The sequence below is a fragment of the Bison bison genome, unplaced genomic scaffold (genome assembly GCF_000754665.1).
Source record: "Bison bison bison isolate TAMUID 2011002044 unplaced genomic scaffold, Bison_UMD1.0 scf7180017864105, whole genome shotgun sequence".
NCBI classification, from domain to species: Eukaryota; Metazoa; Chordata; class Mammalia; order Artiodactyla; family Bovidae; genus Bison; species Bison bison.
In genome coordinates, this window is record NW_011494677.1 from 7,425,554 (window position 1) to 7,445,181 (window position 19,628).

The 19,628-nt window shown below is 37.5% G+C and overlaps 1 protein-coding gene across 1 annotated transcript in view; it reads left to right on the top strand.

The window, feature by feature from the left end:
* Window positions 1–19,628, top strand: part of TEX15 (testis expressed 15) — a 79,703-nt gene that overhangs the window by 19,221 nt on the left and 40,854 nt on the right. The window contains exons 3-4 of the mRNA XM_010838807.1: window positions 7,966–8,116; window positions 18,601–18,766. Of these exons, the coding sequence (XP_010837109.1) occupies window positions 7,978–8,116; window positions 18,601–18,766 (305 nt within the window). The 5' untranslated portion in view covers window positions 7,966–7,977. The remainder of the gene's footprint in view (window positions 1–7,965; window positions 8,117–18,600; window positions 18,767–19,628) is intronic.

Sequence of the window (19,628 nt, forward strand, 5' to 3'; positions counted from 1 at the left end):
GTGACTTCACTTTCCCTTTTCACTTTCATGCATTGGAGAAGGAAATGGCAACCCACTCCAGTGTTCTTGCCTGGAGAATCCCAGGGACGGGGGAGCCTGGTGGGCTGCCGTCTATGGGGTCGCACAGAGTCGGACACGACTGAAGTGACTTAGCAGCAGCAGTGTCATTTTTCCTCCTCCAATCGTTTCTCGGAATTTCCTTGATCATTCTGTTTTTTCTTCCATGTAGCCGTTAGTATTATTTTTGTCACCTTGAAGGTTGAATCCACTTTAAGACTGAATCAACTTTAAAGGCTTAATACGAGAAGATTTTTGTCTATTCAATATAATAAGTATTCCTTCTCAAAAATAAAGTGTGAGGATATTCTCCTTTTAAGCAAAAATTTTATAACCCTCAAGTCTTTTTTTTACAAGTCTTCATATCAGCCCAGGCCATTTTTAAATTTATTTTTAGATATATGTTTTTTTGTATCTATAGAGAGGGAATGAAGGGAGTCTTCACTTAGAGTGAAGAAAGTCTTCCAGTTTTTTAGAGGATATACATTTATAAAGATAAGATTTAAAAGATAATAAAGGTAGAAACTGATAAATCTCCCTCCTCCCCATTCCTAAATCTTCTAGTGTTCCGTTCTCTACAGGCAGCTGTTTCTCGTGGATAACTCATGCACTTTAACAAGCACTCTTATAGTTCTGTTTTTATTATGGAAAAATGCAAACATATGCGAAAATAATAGAACTAACAGGTGCCTACCAAGGCTTCTGGATAGTTAATATGCAGGCATCAGTTTCACTGAACGTCAATTTGCCTAGTTGTTGAGTGCATTCAGTCTGATGCCAGACTGCCCGAGTTTGAATTCCAGATTCAACACTTTCTAGCTTTGTGTCCTGGGGAACATAATTTAACTTCCCTGGACTTCTTTTTCTAATTAAAAAAAAAAAAAAAAGGATATCTCATAGGGATATAATGAGGATTAAATGGATCAGTCTGTATCTAAAGCACTAGTAAGTGCTTATGTTATTATTGTCAACACCGTTTAAAACATTAGCAGTGAATAAAATGTAAATTTGAAAAATCCATTGTATACCATGTAGTGATTTAAAAATCATAAAGTACCTTGGAATAAATTCTTTAAAACATGATTGCTGTGGCTAGGACTTCCAAAACTGTGTTGAATAAAAATGGCAAGAGTGGGCATTCTTGTCTTGTTCCTGATCTTAGAGGGAGTGCTTTCAGCTTTTCACTGTTGAGTATGATGTTAGTGGTCTTGGTGTGGTTCTGTGTTTTAAGTCTTTAGCTGTAGCAGATCTTTTCTAGTAGGTCCCAGTCTTTTTTTATTACTGGTTATTCTGCAGATAGTTGTTATTTTGGTGTGCTTGTGAGAGGAGGTGAGCCCAGGGTCTTTTTACTCTACCATCTTCAGCACTTCTTTCTTAAAGTTAATCAAAAGTGAAAAAATACCAATGTAAAGGAAAATCTATAATTTTGACTGCATTAAAATTAGATCTTTTTGTTTAAAGAAGTGTAACCACAAGTTTTAAAAACATGGGAGAAATTATTTGCAACAAGTATACTTGGTCAAGAGTTAGTCTCTCTTTTCTTACAAATACATTGAATAGAATAAACAGCTTTACAGAAAAGTGAGAAAAAACTTAAACAGGCATTTCACAAAGGTTTTCATCAAATGACCAATAAATATACCCAGGAGATGACTGATGTCATCAAAAACCAGACTAGTGCAAACTAAGCACAATGAGATATGTGCATCATATTGGCAAGAATTAAAGTTTGCCAATATGAAGTGTCAGTTAGGGTATTGAGCAACTGGAATGTATATGCTTCTGGTGATAATATGAAAATCCAGTATGCTAACAGACTGAGAAGTTCAGTTCAGTCGCTCAGTCGTGTCTGACTCTTTGCGACCCCATGGACTGCAGCATGCCAGGCTTCCCTGTCCATCACCAACTCCCAGAGCTTGGTCAGACTCATGTCCATCAAGTCGGTGATACCGTGCAACCATCTCATCCATAGACTACACAAAAATTAAAGTTTTTCTATGGGAGGAAAATGCTGTCAACAAAACTAAAAGACAAAAATGTCGCAACACTGATGACAGACAAAAGTTAATTTCTGTGAATATAGAGTCCTTACAAATCATTAACTAAAAGACCATTTTAGCTGAAAAGCAAGAGAAAAAGATTGGAACAAGTGATTCAGAGAATAAACAGGATGACTCAATCTCACTAATAATGAAAGAAATGCTAATTAAAACTACTGAGTATTATTTTTATTATTTACAAAGATTAGTTTGGCAAAATACTAAAAGAAAATTTAAGAGAATATTTTTAAATGTATCTTATACAAGTAAAACTTAAAACAAAATAAAGGCCAGGTTAAAGACAGGTGAGTTGCTAAGAGACTAAGAAAACACCCCTGAGCAGTAGCTGTAAAATCAGGATTATGAAGTCACAAAAGTCAGGGCATTATTTCAAGCCAGGCTTTTATTTCAAGCAGAGACTGGTCACCAGTTTCAAAGGTAGAGGGGCCAAGTAAGCTGTGAATCAGAAACGTACTATGTGAATGAGAGACTGATGTAGAAACCATTGGTGACTGAAGACTGCTGTTTAGGTAGAGTAATGGAGGTAGAAATAGAAGTAAATTGCGGAGGAAGTAGGAAGTGATCTCAGTTCAGTTCAGTTGCTCAGTCGTGTCCGACTCTTTGTGACCCCCATGGTGATCTAGAGAGGGGCAAATCTGACCCTGGCGGGTTTTGTCTGTTTTGCTTTTTTACTTGATCAGCTATGAACCTGTTAAATATGGGGGTAGATACAGAGAAGCAAAGTGGGTGGGAATGAAATTCAGGATACAGTGGAAAGATAATTGAAACAGTGGGAATGTAGGAGAAAAAGCCCTAAAATGGAAATTATAAAGTCTAGTTTTTATCATCCTGATTCTTTGATACTTAGTTGTTTCATTTACAACAGGGGTTGGCAAACGTTTTCTGTAAAGGGCTAGATGGTAAATATTTTAGTCTTTGTGTGCCAAGGGTCTCATGTTTACTCAACCCTGCTGTTCTAGTCGGAGAAGGCAATGGCAGCCCGCTCCAGTACTCTTGCCTGGACAATCCCATGGACAGAGGAGCCCGGTAGGCTGCGGTCCACGGGGTCGCTAACAGTTGAACACGACAGAGCGTCTTCACTTTCACTTTTCATTTTCACGAGTTGGAGAAGGAAATGGCAGCTCGCTCCAGTGTTCTTGCCTGGAGAATCCCGTGGACAGAGGAGCCTGGTGGGCTGCCGTCTATGGGGTCGCACAGAGTCGGACACGGCTGAAGCGACTTAGTAGCAGCAGCAGCTGTTCTAGTAGGAAAGCAGCCATAGACTATAAGAGTGGCTATATTCCAGTAAAACTTCCTACAGATCCTGAAATTTGAATTTCGTATAATTTTTCAAGTGACATGAAATAACTATCCTTGATTTTTTTTTTTAACTGTTTAGCTGTGAGCTCTACAAAAACTAGTAATGGGCTGGATTGAATGCACAGGCTATAGTTTACCAACCCCTGGTCTATAAAATGAAAAGTTTTATAAAACATTTCATCTTGGCATCATATTGTCCTAGCTGGGGGATTCTTGACTTAATCTCATTAAATGTGTATGTAGTTTATCATGTATAGATCTGATTGAACCCTTTATCAGAATTCTTACTTTCAACTATTTAGAACTCTGCTGAAGAATTTAGAATTTATGTGTTTGTGACTCAAGTTCCAAGACTATTTATTCATCATTTATTTACTTATTGGATACTCTTTCCTGAGATTACTGGAAAAGGGATGATCTTTGCTATATCTGCATATCACCATTACAATAATATCTTTAATGTTTTATAATAGACCTCTTGTTTAGTTAAGCATACTTGGGGGTGGAAAGTAAGTAGAAAATCGGTATTACTTGTAGAAATCAAAAAGATAATTGTAAAAATTAGATGGAACAGTGTCATTTGCCAGAAGATCCTGAAATTGAGACATTGTTTTTGTTAAAAAGAGATTAGCAAACTTTCAGAGATGTTAAAAGTAAGTTAGCAAGCTAATGTGAAAGTTTGAAAGAGAACTGAAAAAAACTTTCTAACTGAATGCTTCATGTATTACTCATCTTTAATTGCTTTATACTAGGAAACCTTTTCATAACTGATAGCACTTGAGTCTTATTAAGAAACTCTAGGGACTTCCCTGGAGAAGGCAATGGCACCCCACTCCAGTACTCTTGCCTGGAAAATCCCATGGATGGAAGAGCGTGGTAGGCTGCAGTCCATGGGGTCGCGCAGAGTTGGACACGACTGAGCGACTTCCCTTTCACTTTTCACTTTCATGCATTAGAGAAGGAAATGGCAACCCACTCCAATGTTCTTGCCTGGAGAATCCCGGGGATGGGGGAGCCTGGTGGGCTGCTGTCTATGGGGTCGCACAGAGTCGGACACGACTGAAGAGACTTAGCAGCAGCAGGGACTTCCCTGGTGGTCCTGTGACTAAGACTCTGAGCTCCCAATACAGTGGGCCTGGGTTCGATCCCTGGTCAGGGAACTAGATCCCACATGCTGCAACTAAGACCCAGCACTGCCAAGTAAATAAATAACTCTAAGGCTCTCTAGGTCATTCAATTGAAATACCAAGTTATGTTATTAAGGATTTTTGGATCGTAATCAGGTAGGAGACTTTGGAGGTCTGTGTAGTAATCTATAATTCATAACCAGTGGTCTGAAGTCCTTAATTTTTAATGATAGACTTAGGAAACTCAGCACAAATATTCTTTTAAGAAAACTTTACAAGGCCTGTCTTTAGACTGTCTATTTGACATAGAAGGGATTTATTCCCTTGCCACTAAGTTGCCTCTGAAAAGTGTGTTTGGATTCATAATCCCAGCAGAGTCATGCACTACAAAGTATTCAGTAAAGTAAGTTTTCTAGAAAATTATTAGAGGAAATAAAGAAAGTTAGTTAATTGCAGATTGAGAATTAGAACCATTATCACTTGACTTTGAACCTTCTTTGCAATACTGCTTGATGAACTTTGTAACTTGGTTCCATATTATAGGCTTCAGGCTGTCACTTAACAGTTCATAGTATGCAGTTGTTTTGTACCAGCTTCTGCAACCATGTGAGGTATGGATACTGTTAGGCTCAGAGAAGTTAGACCTTTTGCCACACACAGCATATCTAATTAATGGTAGAACCAAAAATTGAACCACTGTGATTTTTTACCTGTTTTAAGTAAAATTCATTCTTAATCTGTGTTATTTGAGTCTAATCTTTCTCTTACAAGCCAAAAATCATTTTCTTTCACTCCAAGAAATTCTCAAGCTGTTTTCCTTTCCCCTTCAGCTTTTTAGTTCCTTTATACTGTTTACGTCTTGTCTTCTGCCCTCATGAGCACCTCCAGAACATTGTTCAAAGGAAGCAGAGATAGTGGTATCCTTGTTTTATTCTAAATTTAAAAGGAGTGCATTTGATATTTACCAATTTGCTGTAAATTTTTGGCAAATAACTTATCAAGTTAATGAATGCTTTCTTAACTTTTTAAAATCACAAGTGAATTTTGAATTTGATTAGCTGATTTCATTTATTGAGATAATCACTTGATTTTTTTTCCTCCTTCAATAGGTTTATATTAGTAAATAAAACATACATATTAAATCTCTCTTGCATACTTGGATATACTTGGTTTGCTTATGGTATATTAATATCATTATTTTTCTCTTTAGAATCAATTTGTAACTACTGATTCAACTTCATTTTAATGTGATAGGATAATGCATTATGTTAATTTCTTCTTGCAACTTTAGTAAATTAATTTTTTCCTAGAATTTATTGTTTTGTGTAATCTTTAAGTGTTTTGGCTTAAAGTTGTTCATAACATACACACCCTTAGGATCTGTATGAATAGACATTTTAGTTGTGGGGGAAGCTTTTTGGTTTTGGTTTCTTTGTTTGATCTTCAGTTCATTCATTCATTTTAGTATCTGTTAAGGACTTACCAAGTTCAATGTCCTGTGCATTAACTATTCTTAAAGTTTTTAGTGTTGATTTTTTTCTTTACTCTCACCCAGATAATCCAGGACGTTGTAGGACAGCCATAATATGAACCTGCTGGGTTCATACTTCCTGATTTTATTTTTACATATAGAAAAATAAACAATATATGTAAATACACAGATAATGATTATAGGACTGTTGTGTATATTTCACAGTATAGTGTGATGTATCTTTGCATCTGTATGTAAAAATAAATAATATAAATGGATATAGGACTGTGATATATGAGTATGAAGAAGTTATAAATTTGTTATCACTTTAGTGGCTGATTTGTTTGGGTTGAATTTAAAGATGTATTATTCTTACTTGAAAGGTTACCCTTGAAAACTTACTGATACAACTTAATGAAGAAAGTTGAATACTGTTGTTCCCTGAATATTCATCTTTCATCAGACAGTTTTTAGCATACATTTTTTAGCCACTTTGTGGCTAAGTATTATCCCAAGCACTGAGGAACAAAATGAGTAAATCTCAGAAGTCTTTACTGTATAGTTAATTCCACTAGGAACACATTTTATAAGGAACCATACAGCTGAAATATTACCCATCTTAACGAAAATACGGTGTAATTGTAGTTAAAGAAAGTATTGTCACAGGATGAAGTTCTTTAAGTGTATTCAACATGGTTGTATACCTTTGTGTGGAGTAGGTATAGATCACAAAGAGTTTTTTGTAATGTGAGTTATTCTATAAATTATTCTTCTTTGCCTCATGAAACTTCCATGGAAGTCTTGACAAATATTTCTGGAGCTGGTATATCTTGAGGGATTCTTGTTAGTAGGCACCACCACTGGTGTGTTTCCATGTGACTGGATGAGAGAAAGGCTGGTTTTCTTCTCTTTCCAGACGTCTCGGTCCATGTTTGTGAGATTGAGAGATCACCTTTCACGAAGACTGGAGGAGTAGGGATTGGGAGAGTAACTGCTTGTGAACCTTCTATAGAATCTTTTCCTTTGTGACCCTTCTGTAGAATTTTGGCAGCTCTTAATTTGGAATGTGATGTCCTGTTTGTGAACAAAACAGTTGATGGTTTCAGGAGGCCCAGAGCCATATTATGAAATGGCATGAACAATATATCTTTGCATATATTTCTCTGTGTGTGGGCACCATAGGTTTCCTTTGATACCGTGTGTGAGTTCTCCTTGGGAGGTTAATGTATGTGTGTATGTTTGGGGAAAAGGTTGAAAGGAGGAAAAGGAATAGTGGTGTGGCAATGTATAATGTCTTAATCTATTGGCAGTGATACTGTGGAACAGCAGTGGTTGACTGTTTTAGCCCATCAGCTGTAGGGATACCAGTGCAGATTTACAACCTTTATAAAGGTTTTTCCAAAAGCCAAAGACTCTAATTTAGAGAATATATTAAATTCGCAGAAGCCCATAGGAAAAATGTTTTTAAAAATAGGTGCTTGGCAAGAATTTTACCAAATGTTAATAAAAATTGTTGTTTAGAAGTTATTAAGCTTTTTGGAAACACAGAAGGTTTAAACTGCCAGGAAAATGTCTGTTAGAAACTACAAAACAGGGACTTCCCTGGTGGTCCAAAGGCTAAGACTCTGTGCTCCCCATGCAGGGGGCCTGGGTTTGATCCCTGGACAGGGAGCTAGATCCTGTATGCCACAACTAAGACCCAGTGCAGCCAGATTAAAATCAATAAATAAATGAGTAAAAAAAAAAAAAAACACTACAAAATATTTTAAATAGTATATAAAATCGAAAGTTAATTAATTTTCTATGTAACCTGCAAAATGAGATTGAAATCTGTTGTATGACTAAAAATATATCTGTATTCAATTCCATATAAGAACTTTTAAACAGTTTTACTGACATTGCCTTTGATTATTTATTGACCTTTTGTTTAATAACTTTGGGTTGATTCTAGGCCACCAACAAAATGGAAATGAAAGAGATTGGTAAACACAATACTTTATGGAAAATGAACTCAACCAGTCAACCTTTATTTGTTAATGGCAGAAATGGCAATCCTTTGAAAAAATTCACCATTCCCAAGATCAGGAGGACAGCTGGGAAAGGTAATTCTATGGAAGATGGGATTATTTCATAACTATTACTGCATTTCTCTGATCTTAGTTTATGCTCATCTTCAATTTTGACTCTTCATAAAATTAGCTTAAGTTAGGCCTTTAATTCCTTAAACACACATGTACTTTTTTCCCACACAGAGTAAGATAGACACATGTCTCCTATCACTCCCACTAAGTACACAGTTAAAAACACTGGACATCACACATAAAACAAACAAGACTTGGAAGGGTGGAGAGAAGAGGATGAGCCTGTGTGGGACCCTGGGAGTTAAGTATTGACATAGCATAAAGTTCTTCAGATTTTATTTTTGTTTCCTTCATGTCTCAAACTGGATGACCACAACTGAGAAATGCCAACTTTTACAGACACAAAAAGCCCTAAGAAAAGTCTGCTCTGTTTTGCCAAGGACTGGGAGTAGGGCGACTTAGAATGTGGGAAACCTGTTTAACAGTGAACACTCTATTCCTGCAAAACACCTGGAGGAGGAAACAGCACAGCGTCTGTTCCTTTTCTCAGCAGTGTGAACGGAGGGCCCAGATGCCTGCCTCCACCTCCGCCTGTGCCGGTGCCTTTCCCTGCATGTAACCATGGCCCCCTCTCTGCTGTCCCCTGCAGTGTCTGTGGATTTCTGCTCCTGCCCTGTGGTGATGAGTTGCCGGTGGGGATGAGACACTTGGTAGGAGCAGAGTCAGCGAAGACCAAGAGGGGAGCCGAGACTGTCACACACACCAGTAACAGGGTAGCTGTCCCCGTCCCACAGTGTCAGGGGAGGCTGAGTCAGGAGCATCAACTTCTGCCTCTTTCTCCTGGTAACGAGACAGCTGCCTGCCCCGCCACCACCCTTCCGACCGCCCCACCACCCCTCACCCCCGTCCCCACCAGGGTGTCAGTGGAGACCCTGTAGAGAGCCAGTACTTCCTGGTGGTAAAGAGTTAGTGTCCCCACCCCCAGCCTTCTACTACAGGCACAGTTATCCCTGTGACTTTAGTCTTAGTAGAGGCTTATTACCACAGAAGATTGAATATGATCTAGAGTCTGTTAACAGTATCCCAAATGACCAAAATATTTAAAAAATCATCTTACCCCACCCATCAGGAAAATCCCAACTTGAATGAGAAAAGAAGAATCAACAAATGGCAGTAACACAATAAAACAGATGTTGACATTATCTGACAAAGCTTTTAAACCAGTCATCATTTCTACCAATTAAAAAATTAAAGTCATTCTAATGATGCTTCAACAACCAATTACAAACAGTTTTGAAACAAATGGAAAATTGCAAGAAAGAAATGAAAAATGTAATAAAGAACTAGGCAGAAGTTTTGGAACTGAAAAATGCAATAATTGAAATAAAAACTAATTGGATGGGTTCCAGAAAAGAATTGAGATTTTGGAAAGAAGTAGTGAATTGGACGATACAGTAACAAATTACCCGGCCCAAACAACAGAGAAGACATCAAATAACAAAGCCTCAGGAACCTGTGGAACAATAATAAAAGACCTAATTTCTTTGTTCTCAGAGCTTCAGAAGGAGAAGAGAGCATAGAGCTGAAAGAGTATTTGAATAAATACTGTCTGAAAGCTCCCCAAACTTGGCAAAAGGCATAAACCTATACAGTCCCAGCTGGTGCAGTGGGAAAGAATCTGCCTGTCAATGTAGGAGATGCAAGAAACATGGGTTTGATGCCTGGATTGGGAAGATCCCCTGGATAAGGAAATGGCAACCCACTCCAGTATTCTTGCTTGGAAAATCCTATGGACAGAGGAACCCAGCAGGTTACAGTCCATGGGGTCGCAAAGAGTTGGACATGTCTTAACAACTAAACAACATTCAATCAAAAGGTTGAATGAACCCTAAACAGGATAAAGCCAGAGAAGTCCATCACAAGGCACATCATAATCAAACTTCTGAAAATTAAGAACAGAAAAAATCTTGAGAGCAACTAAATGTTTTTATTGGGGAAAATTGAATGGCAGATATTTCATTAGAAACCATGGAGCCCAGAAGAAGTGGCACAACATTTTTTAAGTGCAGAATGAAAAGAACTATACTCAGAAAAATATCCTCAGGAGTAGAACTGAAATAGGCATTCTCTGATGAAGTAAAACTCAAAATTTTTCACTAGTAAATCTTGGTGTAGAATGGCTAAACAAAGTTTCCAAGCAGAAAATGATGAAAGAAGCTGGGAACATTAGGAATGAAGGAGGGACAAAGGAGAGTAGAAATACAGGGAAATACAATTGACAGTCCTCCTCTTGAGTTTTCTAATTTTGTTTGACAGTTGGAACAAGGACAGAGGAGCCTGGTGGTCTGCAGTTCATGGGGTCATAAAGAGTTGGACACGAGCACATGTACAAACAGTTATCTCAGAATTAAAAGTTGTTTCTAAAGACACTATGGATAAATCAAAATGGAATTTTAAAAATGTTTGCATAACCCACAGGAAGGCAGAAAAAGTGAAGTAGAGAATTGAACAACTGAGGGAAAAATAAACAGTAAAATGTCAGGCTTAAGCCCTATTGTATCAGTTATATTAAATATAATTTATACCAGTTAAGACGTTTACACAATGGATTGAAAAAAACCATGACCCAACTATAGACTGTTGACGAATGCACTTTAAATATAGGGATATAAGTTGGTTTAAAGTAAGTGTATAGAGAAAGATAAGCCATGCAAACAATCAGAATAAAGCAGAGTGGCTATTTATATCAGTAGACTTCAGAGGAATGAAAATTCCAGAAACAGAAGGGGATATTGCATAAATCCACTAGTAGGATTCAGCAGTCCTAACTGTATCCCTAAATGACAAAGCTTCAGAAACCATGAAGCAGCACTGATAGAACTGAAAGGAAAAATGGGCAAATCTGGAATGGCAGTTGGTGATTTCGGTACACCTCTCTGAACAACCAGTAGAACCACAGAAACACAAAAATCAGTGAAGACACACAAGAACTGAACTTTGTCAACTAACAAGATCTGATTGGCATTTGCACATTATTACGACATTATACTCTACACAACAACAGTAGAACAGACATTCTTTTCAAGAACTAAGTTGATGCTCATCAAGATAGACGATGTGTTGGGCCATGAAACACATTTCAACGTATTTAAAAGAACTGAAGTCGAATAATCTAGAAATTAATGATAGAAAGCATTAGATAAGTCTTTGAACACATGGAGAGTAAACAACACATTTCTAAATATTCATGAGATTTTAGAAACACATTGGATTGAATAAAAAAGGAGATGTAACTTATCAAAATTTGAGGGGAAAACTGAATCATGGCTGACAAATTCATAACACTAAATACTTCCATTAGAAAATAGGTTTCAAACCAGTAGTCTAAGTTTCCTTCTTAAGGAACTAGGAAAAGAGTAACAGGATAAGCCCATAACAAGCACAAAGGAAAAAAATGAAATTAAGAAGCTGGTTGCAAAGATAAAAAAAGAAGGTGATAATCCTTTAGGAAGGTTACCTGTAGTGAGACTGACAAAAAAGACACAAACTACAACTCTCAGAAAAGACATAGTATATCACTACTGAGCCACAGAATTGAAAGCCTTATGAACAGATCTAAGTACATAAACTTTACAACTTAAATGAAAGGGGCCAGTTTGTTTAAAAGTACAAATTACCAAAACTCACACAGTACTAAATAGATCATTTGATAGCCTTATAACTACAGGCATTCCTCATTTTGTTGCTCTTCACAGATACTGTGTTTTTACAAATTGAAGGTTTGTGGCAGCACTGTATCAGGCAAGTCTATTGGTGTCTATTTTCCAACAGTAATCACTCACTTTGTGTCTCTGGATCAAATTTTTGTAATTTTCACAGTATTTCAAACTTCTTTGCTGTTACATTTGTTAATGATCTGTGATTAGTGATCTTTGATGTTACTGTTGCAAAAAGATTATGATTCACTGAAGGCTCAAATGATTGTTAGCATTTTTGTAGCAATAAAGTATTTAAAATCAAGGTTATATACATTGTTTTTTAAACATAATGCTGTTGCACACTTAATAGACTTCATTGTGGTGGTCTGGAGCTGAACACACAATGTCTCCAAGATATGTCTGTATTATAGAAATTGAATTCATAGTTGAAAAAAATCTGTTGGAAAAGAAATCCCCAGGCCCAGATGGTTTCACTGGAGAATTCTACTCAAGATTAAAGAAAGGAGCTAATACAAATCCTTTACAATTTCTTCTATAATATAGAAGAGGAAAGAATAACTACTAGTATAGTATTATCCTGGTGCCAAAGCTAAACGTAATACAAAAAAAGAAAACTACAGACCAATACCCATCATGAACCTTAACACACAAATTCTATACAAAATATAAAGAAGTAGTATTCAGTATATAAAATGAATTATATATTATAACCAAGGGAGTTTTGTTCAAGGGATGCAAGACTGGTTTGGTATCTGAAAGTCAATGTGTATTCACAGGACAAGGAATAACAATCACATGGTCATATAAATTTATGCAGAAAAAACTTGACAGAAAGCAACATTCATGATAAAGACTCAGCACTCTAGGAATACAGAACTCAGCTTGATTAAAAAAAAAAAAAAAGTATGTAAAAAATACATATAGCTAACTTCCAGAAGGAAAACCACAGTCCCAGAAAACCAACCAAAATGATCACATGGACCACAGCCTTGTGTAACTCAATGAAATTATGAGCTGTGCTGTGCAGTGCCACCCAAAATGGATGGGTCATGGTGGAGAGTTTTGACAAAATGTGGTCCACTTCAGATGGGAATGGCAAACCACTTCATTCTTGCCTTGAGAATCCCATGAAAAGTATGAAAAGGCAAAAAGATACGACACTGGAAGATGCGCCCCCCAAGTCAGTAGGTATCCAATATGCTACTGGTGAAGAGTGGAGAAACAGGCCCCAGAAAGAACCAACGATGCCTAGTTGTGGATGGGCTTCCCTAGTAGCTCAGTCGGTAAAAGATCTGCCTGCAGTGCTGGAGACCTGGGTTTGATCCCTGGAGAAGGAAGATCCCCTGGAGAAGGAAATGGCAAACCACTCCAGTATCCTTGCCTGGAAAATACCATGGACAGAGGAGCCTGGCGGGCTGCAGTCCATGGGGTTGCAAGGAGTCAGGTGACTATCACAGTGGTGGTGAGAGTAAAGTTTGATGCTGCAAAGAACAGTATTGCATAGGAACATGGAGTGTTAGGTTCATGAATCAAGGTAAATTGGATGTGGTCAAACAGGAGATGTCAAGAGTGAATATCAACATTTTAGGAATCAGTAAACTAAAATCGATGGGAATGAGCAAATTTAATTCAGATGACCATTATATCTACTATTGTGGGCAAGAATCCCTGAGAAGAAATGGAGTAGCCCATAGTCAACAGAAGAGTCCAAAATGCAGTCCTTGAGTGCAGTCTCAAAAATGACACAATATGTTTGTTTCAAAGGCAAACCATTCAACATCACAGTAATCCACATTCAATACCACAGTGCCCCAAACCTTTAATGCTGAAGAAGCTCAAGTTAGACAGTTCTATGAAGACCTGTAAGACCTTCTAGAACTAACACACACACACACACACACACACACACACACACACACACACAAAGAAAGATGTTCTTTTCATTAAAATGCTAAAATTTTAAATTTCATTAAAATGCTAAAGTAGAAAGCCACACCTGGAGTAACAGACAAATATGGCCTTGGAGTACAAAATGAAGCAGGGCAAAGGCTAATGGAGTTTTGCCAAGAAAATACACAGGTCATAGCAAACACCCTCTTCCAACAACACAACAGATGACTCTACACATGGACATCACCAGATGATCAATACTGAAATCAGATTGATTATATTCTTTGCAGCTGAAGATGAAGAGGCTCTAGACAGTTAGCAAAAAAAAAAAAAAAACACCTGAAGCTGATTGTGACTTCAGATCATGAGCTTATTGGAAAATTCAGACTGTAGAGAAGACCACTAGGCCATTCAGGTATGACCTCAATCAAATCCCTTATGATTATACAGTGGAAGTGAGAAATAGACTTAAGGGATTAGTTAGGTCTGATAGAGTGCCTGAAGAACTTTGGATGGAGGTTCATAGCATTGTACGGGAGGCAGTGACCAAAACCATCCCCAAGAAGAATTGCAAGAAGGCAAAATGGTTGTTTGAGGAGGCTTTACAGATAGCTGAGAAAAGAAGAGAAGCAAAAAACAAAGGAGAAAAGGAAAGATATACCCATTTGAATGCAGAGTTCCAAAGAATAGCAAGGAGAGATAAGAAAGCCTTAAGTGAACAATGCAAAGAAATAGAGGAAAACAATAGAATGGAAAAGACTAGAGATCTCTTCAAGAAAATTAGAGATACCAAGGGAACATTTCTTGCAAAGATGGGCACAATAAAGGACAGAAACGGTATGGGCATAACAGAAGCAGAAGATATTAAGAAGAGGTGGCAAGAATACACAGAAGAACTGTACAAAACAGGTCTTAGTGACCCAGATAATCACTCACCTAGAGCCAGACATCCTGGAGTATGAAATCAAGTAGGCCTTAGGATGAACCTAGTGAAGGTGATGAAATCACAACTGAGCTGTTTCAGATCCTAAAAGGTGATGCTGTGAATATGCTGTACTCAGTACACCAGCACATTTGGAAAACCTGTGGCCACAGGACTGGAAAAGGTCAGTTTTCATTCCTGTCCCAAAGAAGGACAATGCCAAAGAATGCTCAAACTGCTGCACAGTTGAGCTCATTTCACGTGTTAGCAAGGTAATGCTCAAAATCCTTCAAGCTAGGCTTCAATAGTACGTGACCAAGTACTTCCAGATATACAAACTGGATTTAGAAACGGCAGAGGAACCAGAGATCAAATTGCCAACATCCGTTGGATCATTGAAAAAGCAAGAGAGTTCCAGAAAAACATCTCCTTCATTGACTACACTAAAGCCTTTGACTGTGTGGATCACAACAAACTGTGCAAAATTCTTAAAAGTTGAGAATACTAGGCCACCTTGCCCACCTCCTGAGAAGTCTGTATGCAGGTCAAGAGCAACAGTTAGGACTGGACATGGAACAACAGACTAGTTCAGGATTGGGAAAGGAGGAGGTCGATGCTGTATATTTTCACCCTGTTTATTTAACTTATATGCAGAGTATATAATGCGAAATGCTGGGCTAGATGAACCATAAAGTGGAATCAACCAGAAAACAGGAAAAAGACATGAATAGTCATTTCACTAAAGAGAATGTATAGATTGGCAAATAAGCACAAAAATGATATTCAATATCTCAGCCATTAACAAAATGCTAATGAAAAGGGGCTCTCTTTATTCTTGTTAAAACAGCCGAAATAAGAATAGCAATACCAAAAGCTAGGAAGAATAGGAGAAGCCAGATCAGTCATGCAACCAATGGAAGCGTAAGATAGTTCGGCCACTTTTGGAAAAAGTTTGATGGTTTCTTGAAAAACTAAACATGCAACTACCGTATGACCCTGCTGTTGTACTACGAGGCATTTATCCCAGAGAAATGGATGCTTATGGCCACACTAAAACCTATATGGAAATGTTTATAGTAGCTTTATTTGTAGTAGCCAAAAATTGTTAATCACCCTGATTTCCATTGAGTAAATGGCTAAAGTATGATGCATCCATACTGTGGGATACTTAGCAAGTTAAAAAAAAAAAAGATTTACTGTATCAGCAGCTTGATTGAATCTCAGAAGCAATATGCTGAATTTAAAAAGCCAGTCTCCATAGGTTGTAAATATTAATTTAAATATAACAACTTTATAATATAAAGTTCCATTTATAAAACATTCTTGAAATGATGACAGCATAGAGATGGAGAACAGATTGGTAGTTCTAGGATTTAGAGGCAGAGAAGAGGAATAAGGTTATCAATATTACTATATATAAAGGAGTAGAATAAGAATGATCTTTGTGGTGATGGAACAGTTGTGTATCTTGATTATAGTGGTTGTTACATGAATCTACACATGTGATAAAACTGCATAGAACTACCCCCACACACATAACTGCACATGAAACTAGTAAAATATCAATGAGGTCTGTGTATTATACCAATGTCATTTTTCTGGTTTTCATGTTTCATTATAGTTACATGAAGTGTTGACACTGGGGAGTTTGGGCGAGGGGTATATACATAGAGCCGCTATAAAAATGTCATGATCTATATTCACTTCAACATAAGTTAAACACAAGCACACATGCACAAAGTCATATATCTTATGAAATGACCAAATTTTGTAATGAATTGTTACAAATATTAAAGTGAAAATTAAATGGAAAGGAGGTGAAGAATACGTTGTTTTTGAAAAACAGTGGTTTGTAGTATCTTGTATTAGTTTTGCCACTGTCTTATCCTGTTGATTATTAAATACAGAGGACCATTGTTTATGTTAGATTCATGTATATGGAAATTGCTGATCCTCATTATTCACAGATGCCATGTTTGCCATATTTTCAAACTCTCCTGCTTGCTAAAATGTGTTTGTAACCACAGCACCAGTACTCAGCACAGCACTTTCAGTCATTTTAGGCATATGCAGAATGGTGAAAAATTTGAGTCACTTGATGCACTTGTATCCAGATGAGAGAGTGCTCTGCATCTTACTCCAGCTGTCATATTATAGTTAAGTGTCCATTTCGTCACCTGCTTTGTGCTGTGTTGTTCACACTTTTATAAACGGCCTCCACCATGTCATGCTAAAATGCTGTCTAGTGCTCCTAAGCTCAGGAGGTCTATGATGTGCCCTACAGAGAAAATGCATGTTACATAAGCTACACTATAACACAAAATTACAGGACTATTGGCTAAAAATAGGGCACATTCAGAAAAAGGAAAACAAAATTCACCAACTTGTACATCAAACCTCTGCAGAAAATGTTGAAGGAACATTTGAGTACCTTTCCTGTGGAGAGAGTAGAATCTACATTTGCAGACTCATGAGATGACCACCAGTAAAAAGCTTGTGGGCAGCATTGTTGGAAGGTGAAAAGCCAAAGAGACATTTGATCATGGCACCAAGGGTCAGGAGAATGTTAAGCCCTTCTTGGCTAGAGCTTGCTGGCTCCCACGCTTCAGAAGGTGATAATGGATGCAGGCAGGTTCTGCAGAACAGGAGACTGGGGAAGAATTTCAAAGACACCTGCTAAGTGTTATACAGGAAAAGGTTATGTGGCAGGTTTCCAACCTGGATGAGACTGGCTCATTTTACAGAGATGTTGGCAGGCAAGCTTACTGCACATGGCATTCCAGTTGTCAAAAATGTCACCAGAGGCCCACAGGAACCTAAGCCTGTATTTCTACTAAGACTAATATTAATAGTTCAGTATTCACTGATTCAAGGTTGGCAGCAACTTTAGTATACTGTAACTTCCACAAAGAACAAGAATCAGCTGTATTCCCCAATTTCCTCTGGGTCCTATTCCTTAAGGGTTTTGATTCTTTAATGCATCTACTTAATATAACAATGCTTGAAACATTGCTCACTGTCCTCCAAAAGACTGTGCTTCTTACTCATGCCACTGTGTCAGTCAAGAGTTAACAAAGATATTCTGGTATTATTGAAGTCAAAATAACCAAATAGTTTACTAGTATATAGGTTGCCTTATTTGGGGGAAATACAACAAATGTTCATGACCTAACATGAGCTACAAGGTTTGTGTAACAATGTATGTTGTAGAGCCTGTACATCTTAAGTTGAAAATGAGTCACCTATATCAGATCAGATCAGATCAGTTCAGTCGCTCAGTCGTGTCCGACTCCTTGCGACCCCATGAATCGCAGCATGCCGGGCCTCCCTGTCCATCACCAACTCCTGGAGTTCACCCAGACTCACGTCCATCGAGTCAGTAATGCCATCCAGCCATCTCATCCTCTGTCGTCCCCTTCTCCTCTTGCCCCCAATCCCTCTATCTAGTATATCTGTGTCAGCTTTTAAGAACTCCCAGTAGGTAAGTGGAGTAAGACAGGATTCCTATTTTCATTTATACCGGGTATAGGAAGTCTGTATTACTGTTACAAAGTCTTAAATATATATAAATGCCTCCAGACGTTAATGAAACTTCCAAGTACTTGTTATTTTGTATCTTATACATATCTATAGTTGTCATTGTGCAGATGTACAACAATATTATTTTATTTTATTTTTTATAACACGAAAAACATTTTGTATTGTGGTATAGCCGATTAGCAATGTTGTAGTTTCAGGTGAACAATGAAGGGTCTTAGCCTTACATATACATGTATCCATTCATCCCCCAACCCCTCTCCCATCCAGGCTAGCACATAACATTGAGCAGAGTTTCATGGACTGTCCAATAGGTCTTTGTTGGTTATCCATTTTAAATACAGCAGTGTGTACATGACCTTCCCAAAGACCCTAACTATCCTACAATGATGTCATTTTAAACACGAATAACCGCTTACCCTTTCCTTTATTTTTAGTTTACTTGTCACCTTGTTACACCAATACCAGAGAGTATAGTTTCATACATGATACTCTCAACGAGTGCCGGCTTGATGTAAGCTGTGACCTGCAGTCTTCGTGGCAGTTTGGGGATACAAAACTGATTCACAATGAGGGTCTAGAAAAAAATTTTACTTCTAAGAGGTAAGTTACTGTGACCTAAAGATGTTTGAGATTTTGCTTGCTTTTTCTGTGAGGTGTTTATACAAATTTTTTATTTCTGCCATTTGAGATTTTATAAGTGTTACCAAGAAAATAAGTACAGAAGTGTTTTATTCATTATTTTGTTGCCATCTCATAGCTTTTTGTAACAGTAAAGAGGTACATGTGAGATTTGATTAGTAAGTTTTTATACATTATTGTAGCCAGGTTTCAGACACACCCTTCTAATTTTTTAATCTTCGTAAATTTTTCAGAAGCATAACATCAACACATTAATTAAACAGGTATTTTGTAGATGCCTTGTGCCTCTTGCATAGTATAAAACAGCATTAAAGTATTTAGAATGTACCTTTTTTTCTTGATTCTATCCTTCAGAGACTGAGTTGATGTTTTATTCTGGCACAGTTGTATTTGGCTGTTTCCAGCTATTCCACTAGAGCCACAATTTCTGACACTTAACTTTTTTTTTTTGTACTATACAAATATTTGTTAATCTTTATTTATTTTTCAAATTAAATTTATTTATTTTAATTAGAGGCTAATTACCTTACAATATTGTTTTGGTTTTGCCATACATCAACATGAATCCGCCATGGGTGTACACGTGTTCCCAATCCTGAACACCCCACCCTCCTCCCTCCCCATACCATCCCTGTGGGTCATCCCAGTGACACTTAACTTTTAAAAAGTACCCATAGTGGTTTTGATTTGCACCCTCCTCCCTCCTCCCTCCCCATACCATCCCTCTGGGTCGTCCCAATGCACCAGTCCCAAGCATCCAGCATCGTGCATTGAACCTGGACTGGCATCTCGTTTCATACATGACATTTCACATGTTTCAATG